Below are 18,847 nucleotides of genomic sequence, written 5' to 3'. Positions count from 1 at the left end.
GTCAGTGACTGTGACCTTGACAGGCATTGCTATAACTTGAGACCTTGAATTTTCTCCCCACTCTCCTCCATGTATGCGGAGAGTGCGAGGATCATTTGAAGCTACGTATAAAGACATATGGGATCACCAACTCTCTCATCTATGAGCATTATTTTCTTTCTTTTATTCCTGACATCTGGGCAAATCCTAAAACACTCTGGTCGACGTTACAAGCCGTGTGAGACACTTTTTATTATGGATGGGCGCTTTTTATTTAACTTCTTTTGGACTGATTCATGCAACACCCGCTGAGTGGCATTAAACAGCTTGAAAGATCAAAGACCATTTTTAATATAACTCCGACTGGATTCGTCTGAAAGAAGAAAGTCATATACACCTAAGATGCCGTGAGGGTGAGTAATTTATGGACTAATTTTCATTTTTGGGTGAACTAACCCTTTTTAAGTCTGAGAATGATTCAGTGGGCTAAATAACACTGTTAATTGTCAAGAAATGACTTCTCTTTAAATGTTTTGGTTCAACACACTCACCTGTTGATCAGAAATTGCCTTAAACTTACACCAGAATATTTTTATTTAGTAACTTTCAGGAGGGTGTACTCATTTCTGCAACATAACGTTTTATAACTTCGATAAGAGAGCCTTATTTTCCTGAATAATTTTGACTTGCTTCTTTGGTAAGTGATCAGGCAGACGTGCTGGAGCATTATAACTCTGAAGAATCCTAACATGTGTTCTGAGTAAAGAGTAATTGCTGAGTTTGTGAGGTTTCAGGGCTGTACTCATCTGATCATGAGTTATTTCAGTCCGCTCTCTAAACAACAGACTGAAGCAGCCTTCACCTGCTGCTGTTTATCGCTGTGATGAAGCTGAAGAATGATCTCATCAGACCGTCCTCTGGATAACAGCGGCCTGCCACTGCTCAACGGAGACCTGGAACAACAACAGCCGGATCGGTTTTAATGACGCCACTCGCTCAGACGGACGACACTGCAATGACTGGAGTACGACACAGCATGCATGTTACACACATGTCCAGAAATAACATGAGCAGATGATGGCAGGAGGTTTAAAAATAGCATGTAAAATGCTGGAATACTACCTGAAAGAAGCCAGTATGTACTGTATGGAAAAAGTGTTTAACTCTTTATCCACCAAACACTGAATTTTATGCATCTCCTGAATGAGTCTAGAAAGTGCCGATCAAAAACACAGGCGAGGAAGACTCAGAAACGAGCGATCTGTGTTGATAAAAAAGAATGCTTGAATAAAACCGTTTTTTTGTTTAGAAGTAGAGGCTCTGTTCTTTATTTTGATGCACTGCATGTTCAGATATTCATACAACTAATTATTCTGGAGGCCATTACATTTTTGTGAAAATCATCAAAAACGCTGGTGGGGAAAGAGTTAATAGGCTACTCTATCAAAAGAGTAAATGACTACAAGCCAAATATCCTTAGAATATTCAACTGTACAAATTTACTTTGACTTGTGTTTATTTGTCAGTGTGAGCAAGTATAATTCTGTATATTTGTAACTATAACTGATAAGTACATGAAACTAAAAGTAGTGCAAACTGTCACATGAGCAGAGCAGTTTAATTACAGTTTGAACCATGAGAAGATGATGCTGCTTCAAAGCTCAAAAACAAAAGGCTAGAAAAATATGTTAAAGATATGACAAAGAATTTTAGTCCACATTATCTTTTAAGGTGTCTAGTATTAATATATGAATTCACATATATTCTTAGTTTTGTTGAGTGTGGTCATAGAATGAGTAAATACGTTAGTGATCGGTGGGATAACAGTGAACTTAGGTTTACATATAAATCCAATTAGAGTTGTTAGTGAAAGCTGCACTAAAATGTTGCAATGACAAAATATTGCACTAAATTAAAAGTTCAAATGTTTCAAATAAGTTACAATATTGATGTTGTAATACTGGTAGCACTAATATAAAAATTTGATGATATATTTTACAATAAAGTAACAAGTTTGAAATATGTTGATGGTTGTATTTTTTGGTATTTTTATGCATAATAGTAACTCTAGAATGTGATCACACAGTTTACAATAGCTGGGCTAAGATATATAACAATTTTTATGACTGCAGAAATATGTTAATTCAGTATACACATTAATTGTGACCGACCATAAAACACAATTTTTCACACACTTTTCCAAAACATTTTCAAAAAAATAATTATTGATTATTTCAAAGGGTTACTAATGACACATCATTTGGATACTTCCATGTTTGAGAAAAATTTGGGACTAAACAGGTTAACAGTCGGCCTGCTAAAAAAAACAGGTATATTGTAAATTAGCACTTCATTAACCGCATGCAATCATTAACCATGTGTGTGATTGTTTTGAAACTGGACAACTTTAAGAGCAGAGGAACACATGGCGGAGAGATTACCTAGTCCTCTCTTCATCTTCATCACTGGAGGAAGAATATTCAGCAAGCTTCATTAATGGGCTGAAGGGAGACTTCATTCCCAAACCCTGAAAGAGGAAAACAGTCTGATATTAATGGCCAGCAGTCTGTCAGTCTTCTATATCTGATACTGAAAATAAACCCAAGGGGAAAGAGATCCACAGCACAGAGTGACTGTGTGAGTGTGTGTGTGTGTGTGTGTGTGTGTGTGAGAGAGAGAGTGAGAGTGTGTGTGTGTGTGTGTGAGTGAGAGGGAGAGTGTGAGTGAGAGAGTGAGAGTGTGTGTGTGTGTGTGTGTGTGAGTGTGTGTGTGTGTGTGTGAGAGAGTGTGTGTGAGAGAGTGTGTGTGTGTGTGTGTGTGTGTGTGTGCGTGGGTGTGTGTGAGTGTGTGTGCGTGGGTGTGTGTGAGTGTGTGTGAGTGAGTGTGTGTGTGTGTGATCACAGATAAAGATCGACAGCACAGAAAGCGCAGGTGAGATCAGATCCACACCTGGTTGTGTGGCGAGGCTTGAGCGCTTCTGTCCAGCATACAGTAACCTGCAGGAACGAGAGCGTCAGCATGAGAGCAGACAGAGACACAGGGCTGATTCTGAGTCGGAGAGCAGAGCAGACCTGACTGAGAGCTGCTGCTGGAGCTGCAGGACATCCTCACACCATCACCACTGAACACAGGAAGAAGAGTCAGGAACACAGCAGCTGCAGGATCTCAGAGGAAGAGCGTTCAGCTTACCTGGATACGCATCTGTGCTGACTCCACACATCTTTGAGCTTGGACGCGGTTCGGTCTGGAATCTTGAGACAACGTTTGTAAAAATCAAGGGATTATCATTCATTCCTTTTCCATCTTTTACAGGTGTGTTTATTTATGAGGCGTTTGCTCAGAGTGACTGAAGCCGACTCTTTTTTTCTCCAGTACTCTACACTTAATGCCTTTAAACTACGTTCTGGGTTTCCGTGGCATTCTCACTTTTATTTTTGTGTGCTAACCGTATATATATATCTGCTGTGAATGCATGTCACACTAAAGGAAGGAAGGAAGGCTCCTCCTTTGGGGAGAGGACATGTTTCGACCGCAGCTTTAGCAGTCGCCAGCTATATTTCTGACATCGCAAAACGCTTATGATTTAGTGTCAGCTCAGACTTCTCATATTTCTCTGAACACTATAATATGAACAAACACTCTAATGCACAGTAGCTGTGTTTACATCCAAACTTGCGAATTTAACTTGGAACATCGCATAAAACGTGCAAATTAAGCACCGTTTCCAAAGAGGACAACCTCGTCACTTCCTGGCACTAAATATCACTAAGAAAAATAGGAGAAGCCACTGAATGTGTGACTTTTTTAATGCGCATGGAGGATTTTATTCGGTAAATGTTTTTCCATCGTAGTTTATGCACATTTTTTCTTATCGGATAAAAAGTGTGCATGTGTGTTATGAGCATTTTTAGAATTAATGTTTAAGTTTTTTTTATGCAATATTCCATCATGCTGTCTGTCTGGAGCGGTGGTGACCAACCTTCGGCGGCTGCTCGTCAGAGCTGAAGAAGACTTCATCAAGAGGAGCGGCGGAGACATCTGTCATGGAGCTGCTGTGATGAAGCTCTCGACTGGGACACACGCTCACGTTCTGAAACACACACATAGCTTTCACTACGCTAACCGTGCTGCTCTGTGTCATTATCCAGACACTGCAGCTGGATTTGAAAAAACTGAAAAAGTGATAGAAAGCAAATCTAGCTGGAGATGTGAGCTGTGCTCGTACCGGCGGTTTGGCCGCTCTCTGCAGCGCTGGAGTACACGGACTGGAGCTGCTCCCTGATCCCAGACGAGACTGAACATGAGGAATTCTCACCGCTATACTGTTCAGATTCACAAGATGAGCCTCCAGCGACTCCAGTTTACCTGTCAACTGAAGGCCAGAGTTTCACATCATCATCATCACCATCATCATCATCATCAGAGTGCATCATATGGAGGCTGTGTTTTACCCTGTCTCGAGGACTCCTCTGCTGGAGCACAGGGTCGTGCTGTGACTGATCTCTGGGAAGAGTGCGCTGCTGGACATCAGCATGACATTAGCACAACAAACCCTGACCGGGACCGGCTGCTCAAATACATGCACATCAAACACTGAGCTCAAACGTATGCTGTTAAACTGCTCAAGAAGATTTTTACCTGCTCAGCAAACAGACTCACAGCCGCTGATTGAGGATCAGTCCTGTGCTGTTCACCATCTCTGGGCTGAAATACAGAGACAGACAGCAGATCATTACAACAGAGAAACAGCGGTGCTGTGTGAGTCTGTGTGACTGTGTGTGTGTGTGTGACTGTGTGAGTGTGTGGTGTGTGTGTGTGTGTGTGCGAGTGTGACTGTGTGTGTGTGTGTGACACTGTGAGTGTGTGGTGTGTGTGTGTGTGTGTGTGTGTACTCGTCTGGACTGTGTGTGCTTGACATTAATGTCATTATACAAGTCGCCGCATATTTCAGATCACTAAAATCATGACTTGTATCCCACAGTATCCGGTACTCATGCTGTGATTCAGGTTAATTCGTGACTGTCTCTTCTTAAGGCAGTGAGAACGTGACTTGACCTGACCTTGACTGTTGTACATGAATTACAGTAAGCACACGCATTCACATGCATACATAAGAAATGTAGAACAAATAATGTGACTGTTCAGCAAGTAGTCATTATAAATATTCAGACTTTTCCAAGGAACAAGTGAATTCCTAACTCTGACCTGTTTCTTGTGATTTCTTCTAGTTTTCTCGGTAAGGTCAGTCTCTTCCTGCCACATCATCTCCTGGAGCTCTGGCCACTGGAGTCCGGTCTCGTGTATCAGCCGTTCCTGCTGCTTTACACACACACAAACACACAACGCTTCGTCTGCACTGCTGTACTAACTGCAGAATAACAATAAAGCCACTCAAACACAGTGAACCAAAGTCTCAGTTTCAGCTTCTTCTCATGTCTAGATTCCAGCTTTCATCTACCAACTAAATTCATCCCGGGATGCTGTTTAAACGGCATTAACCCCATGCATTCTGGACACTTGTTGGCTGATTTTCCTCCACTGTTTTAACTCATCCAATTCATAAATGAAAATGACAGTTTTGTAAAGAGATTCACAGCTCAGGTTTGTCTTCAGAAGTAATTTCAAGCGCAAGCTTTTGAGAAACACATTCACTCAAGAGTGCTCAAATGTTGGACTGCTAGTGTGCACATTTAAAAGACTGACATGAGCGGTTCACATTCTAGTCAAACATGCTACGACCAACTGGACATCCAGCATTCACTGAAGATCCAAAGCACACGGACACTGAACACAATGACACAAGGACTGATCCATACGTCTTCGAAGCGGCGGCGCTCCTCCTGCTGCTGCTGGATCCTCTTGTGTCTGTCGGCCAGCAGCTGTCTCTTGTAGTTGTCCTGGCTGTGTGTTTGCTGGAGCAGGTGTGTTTGTGTGTTTGTCTCCTGCTGCAGACGCAGGAACTCTCGTCTCAGCATGGACTCTCCGGGAAGATTGACTATAGAGCTGTGTGAACACAAAGCACGTGACGTGAACGACGCCAGACCCAAGACAAGAGCCATCTGCCACACAGAGACACGCTCACGACATCTGCGCATCACTGCAGAGACAGGAGCAAGCAGTTCATGCCCACATAACAATCTGAACTCATTTCGGTCAGTGGTGCTTTTCCAGTACAGCACAGGGGTTTAATCAGTGGAGCAGGTGCACTGTGCCACTCTAAAGCTGCTTTGACTCAATCTGTATTGTATAAAGCGCAACACAAATAAAGGGGACATGACTTGACTGTGCTAGTTAACTCATTAAAGTTCATAAATGATCATATCTTGTCTCTACGGTCTGAACTGAGAAAGCACCGGAAGTAATGATGTTTGGACACTAATATGAAGGATTCCTATAGAGATTGGTGTAGTAACACATACCTGGGTTCACCTTCATCTTCATTCATGGCATCTTCTTCATCTTCACTGCCACTGTATTCATATTCCGTCCCCTCTGTTAACATCGATCGTAAACAGAGGCAAAATAAAGCAATGAAGCCGTGGTTTACAGTGAATTTATAACAGCTAAGGGACGTTGTTAGGTACGACGCAAAGCGGAGTTCACTGTAAACCACGGCTTCACGGGGCTTATTGCTTTTATAAAGCGGTTATTTCATATACGTAGTTAGGTTTCACAAAATAAAACCAAGCAAATAAAGTGTAATGATATTAATAAAAACAGTATTTTTACACCAAACAATGTAGTTCCTCGGCAACCACTTTATTGAAACCACAACTGATTCTGAGCAACACACAAACGTAAAGGTGTATGTTACATTGTAGAGTAATTTACAACAGCTTAGAACGTGGCTCAGCCAATCAGAATCAAGGATCGGAACTATCTGTTTTATAATAGGATGTGAGTCATGAGGATGGACAAGTTACCAGTGAGTGAGTGCGATCCATTAAACTGTTTTGAACAATGTCTAAATCACCTTTCTCTCGTCTCCTCTTCCTGGTCCTGTCCAGGTGGTCTTTGAGCGTGATGCGCACCTGCCGCTCATTGGGAAGGTCTTTAATGAAGGAGTGGCGTAGGAGCGTCTCTGTGGACGGCCGGTGGAGGTAGTTCTTCACCAGACAGCTGTCCACAAACGTCTGAAACTTCTTAGACCTTCAAGAGCAATAAAGTCACAGGTGAGCATTTTGAGATCGGGATGAGACTCTATGCATGTGGCTGTAATAAATGGCAGGCATCTCACCATTTCTTGGACTTGAGTTTGGGAGGAGGGTTTCGTGGAATGAGGAACAGCGCTCTCATGGGATGCATGTCACACAGGGCTGAGGAGAATACAGCAATCACACACAAACACTGGGTCATCTGCAACCTGTGTGGAGTTATATGGAGTTTGTAAACTCACGTGGCGCTCCCTCTGCCATCTCTAAAGCGGTGATTCCCAGAGACCACACGTCGCTCTGAAACATGCGGGAAGATCACAGTCACTGATGGGAAGCTGTTCAAGCACTGAGGTGTACTAGTCCTACTCACTCTGTAGTCATACGTGGAGTCAGGGTTGTCGTCGCACGCAATCACCTCCGGCGCCATCCAATACGGCGTCCCGATGAAGGTGTTTCTTCTGCCAATCGTCCTGTCCAACTGAGCACTGACGCCAAAATCCACTGGAAGAACACCGGGAAAAACAATGTCTCCCGCCATATACTGTATACACCAGGGGTACTTCTCATGTTCATGCATATTGTTCTGCGCAACAGATGTGTGTTATTTTGCATGACAGAACTGCTTTAGCTTCTGCTGGGATATGATTAGGTTTAACACTGGAATACAGTCAAAACTGGCATTACAAGCAAGCACCCCTAGTGAAAAAAAAATACTTAACTGTAGTTGAAACACATTTATTTTGTGCTAAGTATACTACAAGTACTTTTGCATATTCATGTGCTTAATAAAAATACCCTGCAATTGGTATATTAAACTGGTATACTTACAGTCTGCTAAACTGGAACAACTAATGTTGTGCTTAATGCTCTTTATTTGTGTGGAAGTAGTGCTGAGGTCCAACTAAAGACATACTGAAATATATTTGATTTTGCTAAAGGTACTTCAGCTACACTTTAAATATCCTGCATTGATATTATACAACGATCATACAGACCTTATTAATAGTGATTTTAAAACACATTTTAGGCATAACTGTGCATTGTGCAATAAAGAAATATTCCAAGTAAAGTTTCAATATAATTGTATATCAGTATGTCTTAAGTGATGTTAATAAGTGATATAGCACAGTTTTTTTTTTTTTTACTAGGGACACGTGACAACATTTATGAAAAGTACCACAATGAAATAAAATAAGAAACAATAGGAAAAACGTAACCAAAAACAACCAATCAAATGACGTTTAAGGTGACCCTGCATGGTTTCTCAGTGAGTTAGTGTTTCTCTGCTGATGGGTGGAGCTCTTACCCAGTTTGATCTCAGCGTTCTCCGTCAGCAGCACGTTTTGTCCTTTAATGTCTCGATGAATCACGTGATGAGAGTGCAGGTGTAACAGACCCTGAGAGACCAAACAGAGTTTACACACAACACAAAATAATTTACACACACACACACACACATACATACATATATATATATATGTGCTTTTGTCACAAAAGCAGTTTTCCCCCTTTTTTTTTTTATTAAGAAAAGGTCTTAAAAAAGTGAATGGAGAAAAGTTGCTTACTTATGTTGCCATGACAAAAGATGACTGAGAATACGAAGAATTAAACAGCTTTTCAGCTCTAATAACAGAAGAGTTCACAGAGTTCATTTCTCACGTTTGACTGTGAATAAAGCATTTCTACAAGTACTGTCGTTTATTAACATTAGGGTTATTAAATCAGTGAAAGAACACGCTTTAGACCAGATGAAATTCCACAGTTTTCAACATGGATGAAATGCATTTGATGATATGCTGAAGAATGAAAAGGATGATATGCAAAAATGCCTTGTGGACAGAATGAATTTCATAATCCAAGCAACTCCTTTCATGAATGAAATGCATGTTTCGTTGAGTGATCTCTGTGGATGAGATGCATTCTGCACTGGGAGGTTTCAGTGGTCATATGTGCATCTCAGATGTAATAGAGCTGATGACGCTCCAGGAAATCCCTCATACGGACAAAGCCATCCAGCTGTAGCTGTGACTGAAGAAAAAACTTTCTAGAAATGCTTTGAATGATGAAACATGAAGACAATAAACACTCAACAATGACAATATATAGTTTATCTGTGCTCTTCAAGCCATCTCGGGTATTTTCACAATAATTATGTATATTCATAATCCATTGCTAATCGACATAGCCTTTATTACAGTATGGAATATATTTTCTGCCTCATTCTGTGATAAGAAGCCACATCAGATCAGAAAATTAAGTTATTTCAAACACTCGACTGATGTTGCGGAGTAAAGGCATGTTATAATGTTCTCTTTTGTTGGACAGCTGGTTTAGAAACGCTTCTCATTGCAAGTCATTACAGCAGAAGATGTGTTGCTTTTTCAAATGCACGTTATAAGCGGGAGGCGTTTGCTCATCTCAGTGCATAAACTCACGGACACACACAGACAGAGAGAAATAAAATAGGCCTTACGCAAAGCCACTAGAAGGCAAGCCTGCATCCTTCAGCAAAAAAAGTGTAACGGTTAATGCTAACGCTTCCGCTGTGGCAGTATGTGGGAAAGGAGACCAGAGGCCCTATTTTTTTAATGGATGTCAACGGAGGAGAGGCTTCACTATACTGAATAAACAGCTCTTTAGAGGAAACAGCTTTTCATAGCCTATCGGCTAATCTCCAACATGTTTGACACTAAACAATACTTTTGGATTGAACTATTTTTAGAGTTTCCCCCGAAAAAAATGCCGTTTTATAAGAGAAGCCACTGATTTTTTGCGAGAGCTGGGATTCAGTTTACAGCACTTCTCATTCATTTCTATGGGATCCGTAAATGGTGATTGAGTGTCGCACAACTCTGACTGAAATTCAGTGACGTCAAGGCTGTAATGTGATTGGTTATTAAGGCACACGTGATCCAAGTTGACCATTACGCTTTCTCCAGTAGTAAGTAATACTATTAGTGACCAATCATACCAGCGTACTTTGAGGTTAAAATGTGTGCGGGTTTGGTGTAATCGTGTCATTTATTTACTGATCACATGACGTGTTTTACACACACTAGGTAACATCTTTACTGTAACAGGTATATGTACTACACTGTAATGGCGTCTCACTGAGTTTTTTTTGGCTTGATTTAGCATTGATCAGCTGTGATTACTCACTCTCAGCACTTCTCTGCAGATGTAGGCGATCCAGTCCTCCTTCAGGCAGTTCCCTTTGGTCTTCTTCAGCAGGTCTGTGACCGAGCCGGCGCCGCAGTACTCCATCACCAGCTGAAGAACAACACACATTTAACAGCTAAACTAAGTGCCGTGATCTCTGACAGGACAGCGCTGAGCCGGAGTTCTTTCTTTCACAGTGGGAACATCTGTAAGAACTGCAAAAACATCCTGCATTTAAATATTCTGACAGTGCGACTGACTTTCTCTCACTCTTGATTACAATCTGAATACTGTTCTTCCATAGCACCATACAACTGTAGATCAAACCCTTACGAAAATTAACCATGGTTTTACTACAAATAAAACCATGGTTACTATAGTTAAACTACAAATTAACCATGGTTTTGCCACACTGACCACAGTTAAACCATGGTATTTGTAATAAAACTGTGGTTATACAAATGGTAATCAATACACCAAAAAAACATGGTTACTACACTTTTCCTACAGTAAAACCATGGTTAGTTTCCATGCATGCTCCTCAATACCATGGTGAAAATGGAACTAGAGTATATGGCTTCTACAAAACTACGCTACATGTTACTGTGTTTGTTAAGAGTAGCTTCAACACTTTAATATAAATACAAATGACAAAAATTGACAACAAAAATGACTGTAGCTATATTCCGGTATATCCCAGTTTAATACATGTCTACATTTTTAATATATATAATAGCATTCTATATGAATATCCCACATTTCTGTCAGTTAGTGTTACTACAGTAAAGCCATGGTAATCATGGCACAATTGTTGAGAATGTGAACTGGTTCATCCGCCGTTAAACTCGTTTAAATCCCGGAGACTTTTGGGAATTCTGCATTCCAAACGAGACGGATTACCCCCCAAAACACCCACTCAGTCCCAGTGTACTGGCAAAACCACACCTGAGCAAATGAGGTTTGCTCTGGGGTGCTTGAGCTTTATTAGTGTTCAGCAGATACTCACCCACAGCTGGTCATCCTGGCCCGCAGGACTCTTCTTCACGAAAGCACCGTAATACGTGGCTATGTTCCTGTGATGGGAGTGAGCCTTCAACATGTTAATCTCCAGCTTGATTTCATCCTCCTCCTCCTGCAGAAGACAAACCACATCCACTAGAATAATGACCATGGCTGTTAGAGCAGGAGCACACAGAGAGTGAGTGAGGGAGAGCATATGAATGCTTTAGAGAGGCCTGTGAGTGTTCATATGAGAGGACAGATAGAACGACAGTATGGAAGGAAATCTGGAAGGAGAGGCTCTCCCAATGCTTCATCACCCACTGAAATATAGGGATGACCCAAAACGACTCAAATTCAAGTCATCATTTTACCGAAAACCATTGAACTCAAAGATCTAAGACTTTTTCTATGTACACAAAAGGCCTATTTCTCTCAAATATTGTTCACAAATCTGTCTAAATCTGTGTTAGTGAGCACTTCTTTGCCGAGATAATCCATCCACCTCACAGGTGTGGCATATCAAGATGCTGATTAGACAGCATGATTATTGCACAGGTGTGCTTTAGGCTGGCCACAATAAAAGGCCACTCTAAAATGTGCAGTTTTACTGTATTGGGGGTCCGGGGGGGTTCGAAAACCAGTCAGTATCTGGTGTGACCACCATTTGCCTCACGCAGTGCAACACATCTCCTTCGCATAGAGTTGATCAGATTGTGGTCTGTGGAATGTTGGCCCACTCCTCTTCAATGGCTGTGCGAAGTTGCTGGATATTGGCAGGAACGGTATTGGTATGATGTAAAATAACGCTTTTCTATTTTAATATGCATTAAAATGTAATTTATTTCTGTGATGCAACGCTGAATTTTCAGCATCATTGCTCAAGTCTTCAGTGTCACATGACTTTCAGAAATCATTCTAATAAGCCGATTTATTATCAGTGCATGTCGTGCTGCTTAATATTTTTTTGGAAACTGTGATACTTTTTCAGGATTCTTTGATGAATAAAAAGTTAAAAAGAACAGCATTTATTCAAAATATAAATCTTTTCTAACAATGTAAATTTTTGCTATCACTTCTTATCAATTTAACACATCCTTGCTGAATAAAAGTTTTAATTTCTTTCAAAAAAAAGAAAGAATAAAAATGTACAGACCCCAAAGTTTTGAACGGTAGTGTATATTGTTAGAAAAGATTTCTATTTTCCAGCACTGATAATAAATCAGCATATTAGACTAATTTCTGAAGATCATGTGACACTGAAGACTGGAGTAATGATGCTGAAAATACAGCTGTGCATCACAGAAATAAATTACATTTCAATGTATATTAAAATAGACAAACTTTATTTTACATCATAATAATATTTCACAATATTAAATTTTCTCCTGTATTTTGATCAAATAAATGCAGCCTTGATGAGCAGAAGAAACTCCTGTGAACGGCTGCTGTTATTATATTAACTCCAACTGTTGTAAATTATGTTTATGCTTTTATTTTTAAACAACAACCAAACCAGACTTTGTATTGTATCATAATAATATTTCACAATATTAAATTTTCTCCTGTATTTTGATCAAATAAATGCAGCCTTGATGAGCGTCCTGTGAACGGCTGCTGTTATTATATTAACTCCAACTGTTGTAAATTATGTTTATGCTTTTATTTTTAAACAACAACCAAACCAGACTTTGTGGCATGAATGTTGCGTAAGTGCATTTCTATAGCAACCATTTCTTCAGGATAAATAACCAGTGGCAATCGCAAACAGTTATGCTTAATAAGTCAAGAGAAGCAGAAATCATGATTATATTCAAACACAAGGAATTGTGCAGCGGCGTCACTGTTTTCTGGTCATGTTGTGACTGACAGAGACGAGCATGTCTGCTCAGAGTGTGAATGCATGAAGACGTGAACGTGTGTTTCTCTCATTGGTCTCGTACCTCCGTCACATCCATGACCTTGATGGCTGCCAGCTGTCCTGTCTTCACATGTCGACCCTGTCACACACAAGGACACGCATTTAATTTGACTACATTTTAAAAGATCATTTACATTGTTTTATGCATTCATTACATTACCAACATTTGGGAGAGTAACATTGCAATAAATCGTAAAACACAGAATCCAGAAAGAAATAAAACCAGCCAAAACCGAATATCTGTAGAAAAAAAAAACAGGGCACTATTATTGTTAAAACTTTAATAAACTTCTTCTGTGTAGTACACATGATGGGCTTACGCTGGCTGGTTCTTGTGCTGGCAGGAAGGAAAGAGAGGCAGTATTTCTCTCAAGAGGACAGATTCTGCCTCATCCTCCTACAACACGAGGCCATAACACTAGCACAGGAATGAACTTTATTACAAATCCAGTGCTGAGACAGCTGATGAAAGAAGGGGAAATAACAGAGGAGCTTAAATAAGGCTCTAATGATGTTGAAATCAGTATGAGAGGAGAGAGGAAGACTGCGCACAAGCCCTTCCTGAGCCAGGGATGCAGCACATGCTTTATAAGCCCATTAACAGACGTGATGCCACAGGACTCCATGTGTTCGTCCCCACCGAACGCACAAAGACGACGAGACTCACATCACTGCAGCTGAAGAACACACCTCGTACTTCCAGGACTTCGGGGACGCTTCACCCACCGCACTTTGTGCTTATTCTTGAGGGATTTCTCCTATAATATCATATCATAATATAAGTGCTTCTGACCGCACACAAGGACACGCATTTAATTTGACTACATTTTAAAAGATCATTTACATTGTTTTATGCATTCATTACATTACCAACATTTGGGAGAGTAACATTGCAATAAATCGTAAAACACAGAATCCAGAAAGAAATAAAACCAGCCAAAACCGAATATCTGTAGAAAAAAAAAACAGGGCACTATTATTGTTAAAACTTTAATAAACTTCTTCTGTGTAGTACACATGATGGGCTTACGCTGGCTGGTTCTTGTGCTGGCAGGAAGGAAAGAGAGGCAGTATTTCTCTCAAGAGGACAGATTCTGCCTCATCCTCCTACAACACGAGGCCATAACACTAGCACAGGAATGAACTTTATTACAAATCCAGTGCTGAGACAGTTGATGAAAGAAGGGGAAATAACAGAGGAGCTTAAATAGGGCTCTAATGATGTTGAAATCAGTATGAGAGGAGAGAGGAAGACTGCGCACAAGCCCTTACTGAGCCAGGGATGCAGCACATGCTTTATAAGCCCATTAACAGACGTGATGCCACAGGACTCCATGTGTCCGTCCCCACCGAACGCACAAAGACGACGAGACTCACATCACTGCAGCTGAAGAACACACACCTCGTACTTCCAGGACTTCGGGGACGCTTCACCCACCGCACTTTGTGCTTATTCTTGAGGGATTTCTCCTATAATATCATATCATAATATAAGTGCTTCTGACCAGTGAGATGTGAGTGTGTGTGGTCAGAGTGAGAGGGGAAGAGAAACGTGTTCGCTCGAGTGTTTGTCAGGGAAAATCTGCTCTCGGCCACACGCTCTTTTCACACATGAGAAACACTCGACTAGTGAATCTGCCGAAATGGAAGTCAGACGTTTCATCATTTTGCAACATTAACACAGTTGTTTGCTTTGAATGAATCTGTATCTCTTTCTTTCTCTGTGGGTCTCTGAAATTGTCAGTCAGCTGTCAACTAAGCAGACTTCATTTCTGCTTTTTCTTTACAATCCACACTCAGCATCTTGGGCTTGACTGAGACCTGGATTCGTCCAGAACAATTTCTCTTTCTCTCACACCCCCCGTCAGGTTGGCTGGGGTGGGGCACTGGTCTGCTCATTTCTAACAATTGGAAATACTCAACCCACTCTCCCCTATGCAATTATAACTCATGCGATTACTGTAACAGCTCCTATAAAACTCCAGGTTGTGGTAATTTACCGGCCTCCTGGGCAAATTCTAGCCACCTTCCTAGAGGAGCTGGATGAGCTGCTGTCCTCATTCCCGGAGGATGGCAGTACACTTTTAGTCTTTGGCGCCTTCAACATTCATCTGGACAAGCCTTATGCTACAGACTTCCAGTCACTCCTTGCTTCATTTGATCTCAAACGACTTACCACTACAAGCACGCACAAATCAGGCAACCAACTTGACTTAATTTACACACGCAATTGTGTTGAAGACAACAACCCTTACACATCTCTGACCATTTTTTCATTACATTTAAACTACATTTTGTTACCTGTGTGCCACCAACCCCTATACCGGTTACTTTTAGACAGAACCTGCGCTCCCTTTCACCCTCCCATCTTTCCTCTGTAGTATCCTCCTCTCTTCCCTCACCTACCCATTTCTCATCTCTGGATGTGAATGCAGCAACTGACACTTTATGCTCTAGCATTCCTAAATGACATTTCCCTTACATTCAAGTTCCAAAAGTGCATTCATCTTTGCCATGTTACATTCATTTAGTTGACTAGTGCTATACACTGTATTAACAAAAACATTAATAAATAAAAACACTTACACTGACAAGCTACGCAATATCGCGTTCATAATCGAATGCGACTCATCTGCGATTATCAACGCGATATAGCAGTGATCTACGACTCTGTGTATTAAATGCCGCTCCATCTGGAAACACGTGATGGAGATTTACTACTTATCACAGAACCGACTTTACTGACGAGATGCGCATGACAATCACATGCGATTTATCGTGCAGCCCTAATTTTTTTGTTTGTTTGTTGATCACAAAGTACAAAATAGATTAGAAAAACGTCTCGGTTACGTATGTAACCCTCATTCCCTGAAGGAGGGATCGGAGACATCACGTCGGAGGACCGACGAAATTGTGATCTCGCTTAGAGGGACCAATCTACTTTGAGTGTAAACTAAACGAGCCAATGCACATTGGCATGCGATTATTGCATTCAGCTGCTGCTGATCACAGCGTGAGTATAAGTAGGCAGCAGGTGCAGCGCATATTCAGATTTCCACGGAGGACCCGAGCCGGTGACCCGGCCGCTCAGTGGTGGTGCAGCAACTGACACTTTATGCTCTAGCAGCTCTACTTTAACCTCTTGTCTAGACGATATTTGTCCTCTCTCCTCCAGGCCAGCACGGGCTGCCACTTCTAACCCCTGGTTATCCGATGTTCTTCCTGAGCGTCGGACCAAACTCAGGGCAGCAGAGAGAAAATGACGCAAATCAAAAGATCCGTCGGACCTGAGTATGTATCAGTCTTTGCTTTCATCTTTCTCTGCTCAACCATACTGCCAAATCTTCATACTTCCACAACAAGATCAACAGTGCTCCAGACACACATAACCCTTTTAAAACATTCAAATCTCTCCTCTGTCCCCCTCCAGCACCTCCCACCACTTCTATAACAGCTAATGATTTTGCCACATTCTTCACAGACAAAACTAGAACAATCAGTAGTCAATTCTCAGCTCCACACACACAGGACTTTAAATCAACTACACCCACCACTAAAACTTCTGTCCCCTCACTGAGGCAGAAGTATCCAAACTTCTCCTCTCCAGCCATCCTACAACATGCCCTCTAGACCCAATACATCTCACACATTTTCCAAGCAATCTCTCCCACACTCTTACCAGCACTCACACATATCATCAACACATTTCTCCTCACAGGCACCTTCCCCACTGCATTCAAGCAGGCTCGGGTAACCCCACTGCTCAAAAAACCTACATTAAACACTTCTCTTATAGATAGCTACAGAACTGTCTCTCTCCTTCCATTTCGGACCTGAGTATGTATCAGTCTTTGCTTTCATCTTTCTCTGCTCAACCATACTGCCAAATCTTCATACTTCCACAACAAGATCAACAGTGCTCCAGACACACATAACCCTTTTAAAACATTCAAATCTCTCCTCTGTCCCCCTCCAGCACCTCCCACCACTTCTATAACAGCTAATGATTTTGCCACATTCTTCACAGACAAAACTAGAACAATCAGTAGTCAATTCTCAGCTCCACACACACAGGACTTTAAATCAACTACACCCACCACTAAAACTTCTGTCCCCTCACTGAGGCAGAAGTATCCAAACTTCTCCTCTCCAGCCATCCTACAACATGCCCTCTAGACCCAATACATCTCACACATTTTCCAAGCAATCTCTCCCACACTCTTACCAGCACTCACACATATCATCAACACATTTCTCCTCACAGGCACCTTCCCCACTGCATTCAAGCAGGCTCGGGTAACCCCACTGCTCAAAAAACCTACATTAAACACTTCTCTTATAGATAGCTACAGAACTGTCTCTCTCCTTCCATTCATAGCGAAAATCCTCGAACGAGTTGTTTTCAACAAGGTATCATTGTTTCTTTCACAGAACAACAAACTGGATGCTAACCAGTCAGGTTTCAGGAGTGGCCATTCAACTGAGACTGTGCTACTGTCAGTCACGGAAGCCTTGCAGATTGCAAAAGCTGATTCCAAATCATCAGTTCTTATTCTGCTGGATCTATCTGCTGCTTTTGACACTGTCAATCATCAGATCCTCTCATCACTGGGCATCACAGGGATTCCACTTCACTGGTTTGAATCCTATCTCACTGGTATGTCTTTCATGGTGTCCTGGAGGTATCCAAAGCACATCAACTGGTCACTGGGGTTCCTCAGGGATCAGTTCTTGGACCCCTCCTCTTCTCCATATACACTACATCACTGGGTCCCATCATACAGGCACATGGCTTCTCCTACCATTGCTATGCTGATGATACCCATCTCTATCTCTCATTTCAACCAGATGATCCAACAGTAGCTGCACGGATCTCAGGCTGCCTGGCGGACATCTCGGCATGGATGAAAGAACATCACCTACAGCTCAACCTGGCAAAGATTGAGCTTCTTATCTTCCCTGCCACTCCGGTCAACTTTGGTCAGAAATCTTGGTGTAATCTTTGATGACCAGCTGACCTTAAAAAGACCACATTGCAAAGGCTGCTCGATCTTGCAGGTTTGCATCGCACAACATCAGAAAGATCAGGCCCTTTCTAACGGAGCATGCTGCACAACTTCTTGTCCAGGCCCTTGTCATTTCTAGGCTGGACTACAGCAATGCTCAGTTTAAGAGCATGCATGCTTGCACATAGAACAGCCACAGGCTCAGCACCCGCCTACTTCCACTCACTATTACGAATCTACATCCCCTCCAGAAGTCTGAGATCCGCTAGTGAGCGATGCCTCGTGGTACCATCACAGAGAAGCTCAAAATCACTTTCCAGAACATTCTCGTTCACCATTCCTGGCTGGTGGAATGATCTTCCCACCCCTATCCGGAATGCTGAATCCCTGACAATTTTCAAGCGACAGCTGAAAACTCATCTCTTTCGACGCTACTTGATTTCATCCTAAAAAAAAAAAAAAACCTTTGTCTTTCTCTTTATTTATTCCTTTCCTTTCTAGCTTGTACTTATTTGAACAATGCCTAGCACTTCCTGTGTCTGTTTGCCTCTTTAAGAAGAATCGCTTTATGTATTCCCCAATTGTAAGTCGCTTTGGATAAAAGCGTCTGCTAAATGACTAAATGTAAA

At 41.6% G+C, this 18,847-nt stretch overlaps 1 protein-coding gene across 6 annotated transcripts in view; it reads right to left on the bottom strand.

Annotated features, from left to right (window-relative positions):
• LOC107591881 (mitogen-activated protein kinase kinase kinase kinase 4) overlaps positions 1 to 18,847 on the bottom strand; it is a 59,883-nt gene that overhangs the window by 29,463 nt on the left and 11,573 nt on the right. For 3 of the 6 annotated variants that reach the window (XM_016281155.1, XM_016281158.1, XM_016281159.1), the window contains 20 exons: positions 13,235 to 13,291; positions 11,299 to 11,424; positions 10,293 to 10,403; positions 8,440 to 8,530; positions 7,504 to 7,634; positions 7,376 to 7,430; positions 7,217 to 7,295; positions 6,953 to 7,128; positions 6,399 to 6,471; positions 5,796 to 5,982; positions 5,185 to 5,298; positions 4,618 to 4,683; positions 4,431 to 4,499; positions 4,205 to 4,351; positions 3,959 to 4,069; positions 3,169 to 3,230; positions 3,051 to 3,100; positions 2,929 to 2,975; positions 2,421 to 2,506; positions 842 to 932 (listed from right to left, as the gene is read on the bottom strand). In XM_016281155.1, the coding sequence (XP_016136641.1) occupies positions 842 to 932; positions 2,421 to 2,506; positions 2,929 to 2,975; positions 3,051 to 3,100; positions 3,169 to 3,230; positions 3,959 to 4,069; positions 4,205 to 4,351; positions 4,431 to 4,499; positions 4,618 to 4,683; positions 5,185 to 5,298; positions 5,796 to 5,982; positions 6,399 to 6,471; positions 6,953 to 7,128; positions 7,217 to 7,295; positions 7,376 to 7,430; positions 7,504 to 7,634; positions 8,440 to 8,530; positions 10,293 to 10,403; positions 11,299 to 11,424; positions 13,235 to 13,291 (1,929 nt within the window). Of the gene's footprint in view, positions 1 to 841; positions 933 to 2,420; positions 2,507 to 2,928; positions 2,976 to 3,050; positions 3,101 to 3,168; positions 3,231 to 3,958; positions 4,070 to 4,204; positions 4,352 to 4,430; positions 4,500 to 4,617; positions 4,684 to 5,184; positions 5,299 to 5,795; positions 5,983 to 6,398; positions 6,472 to 6,952; positions 7,129 to 7,216; positions 7,296 to 7,375; positions 7,431 to 7,503; positions 7,635 to 8,439; positions 8,531 to 8,903; positions 9,162 to 10,292; positions 10,404 to 11,298; positions 11,425 to 13,234; positions 13,292 to 18,847 lie in introns of those variants that run through there. The other 3 variants (XM_016281156.1, XM_016281157.1, XM_016281160.1) reach the window with 3 other exon arrangements.

This window comes from Sinocyclocheilus grahami, unplaced genomic scaffold, assembly GCF_001515645.1.
Source record: "Sinocyclocheilus grahami isolate Dianchi unplaced genomic scaffold, SAMN03320097.WGS_v1.1 scaffold147.1, whole genome shotgun sequence".
Taxonomy (NCBI): domain Eukaryota; kingdom Metazoa; phylum Chordata; class Actinopteri; order Cypriniformes; family Cyprinidae; genus Sinocyclocheilus; species Sinocyclocheilus grahami.
Note: the sequence above shows the minus strand (reverse complement) of the source record. Positions and strands in the feature narration are given on the sequence as shown.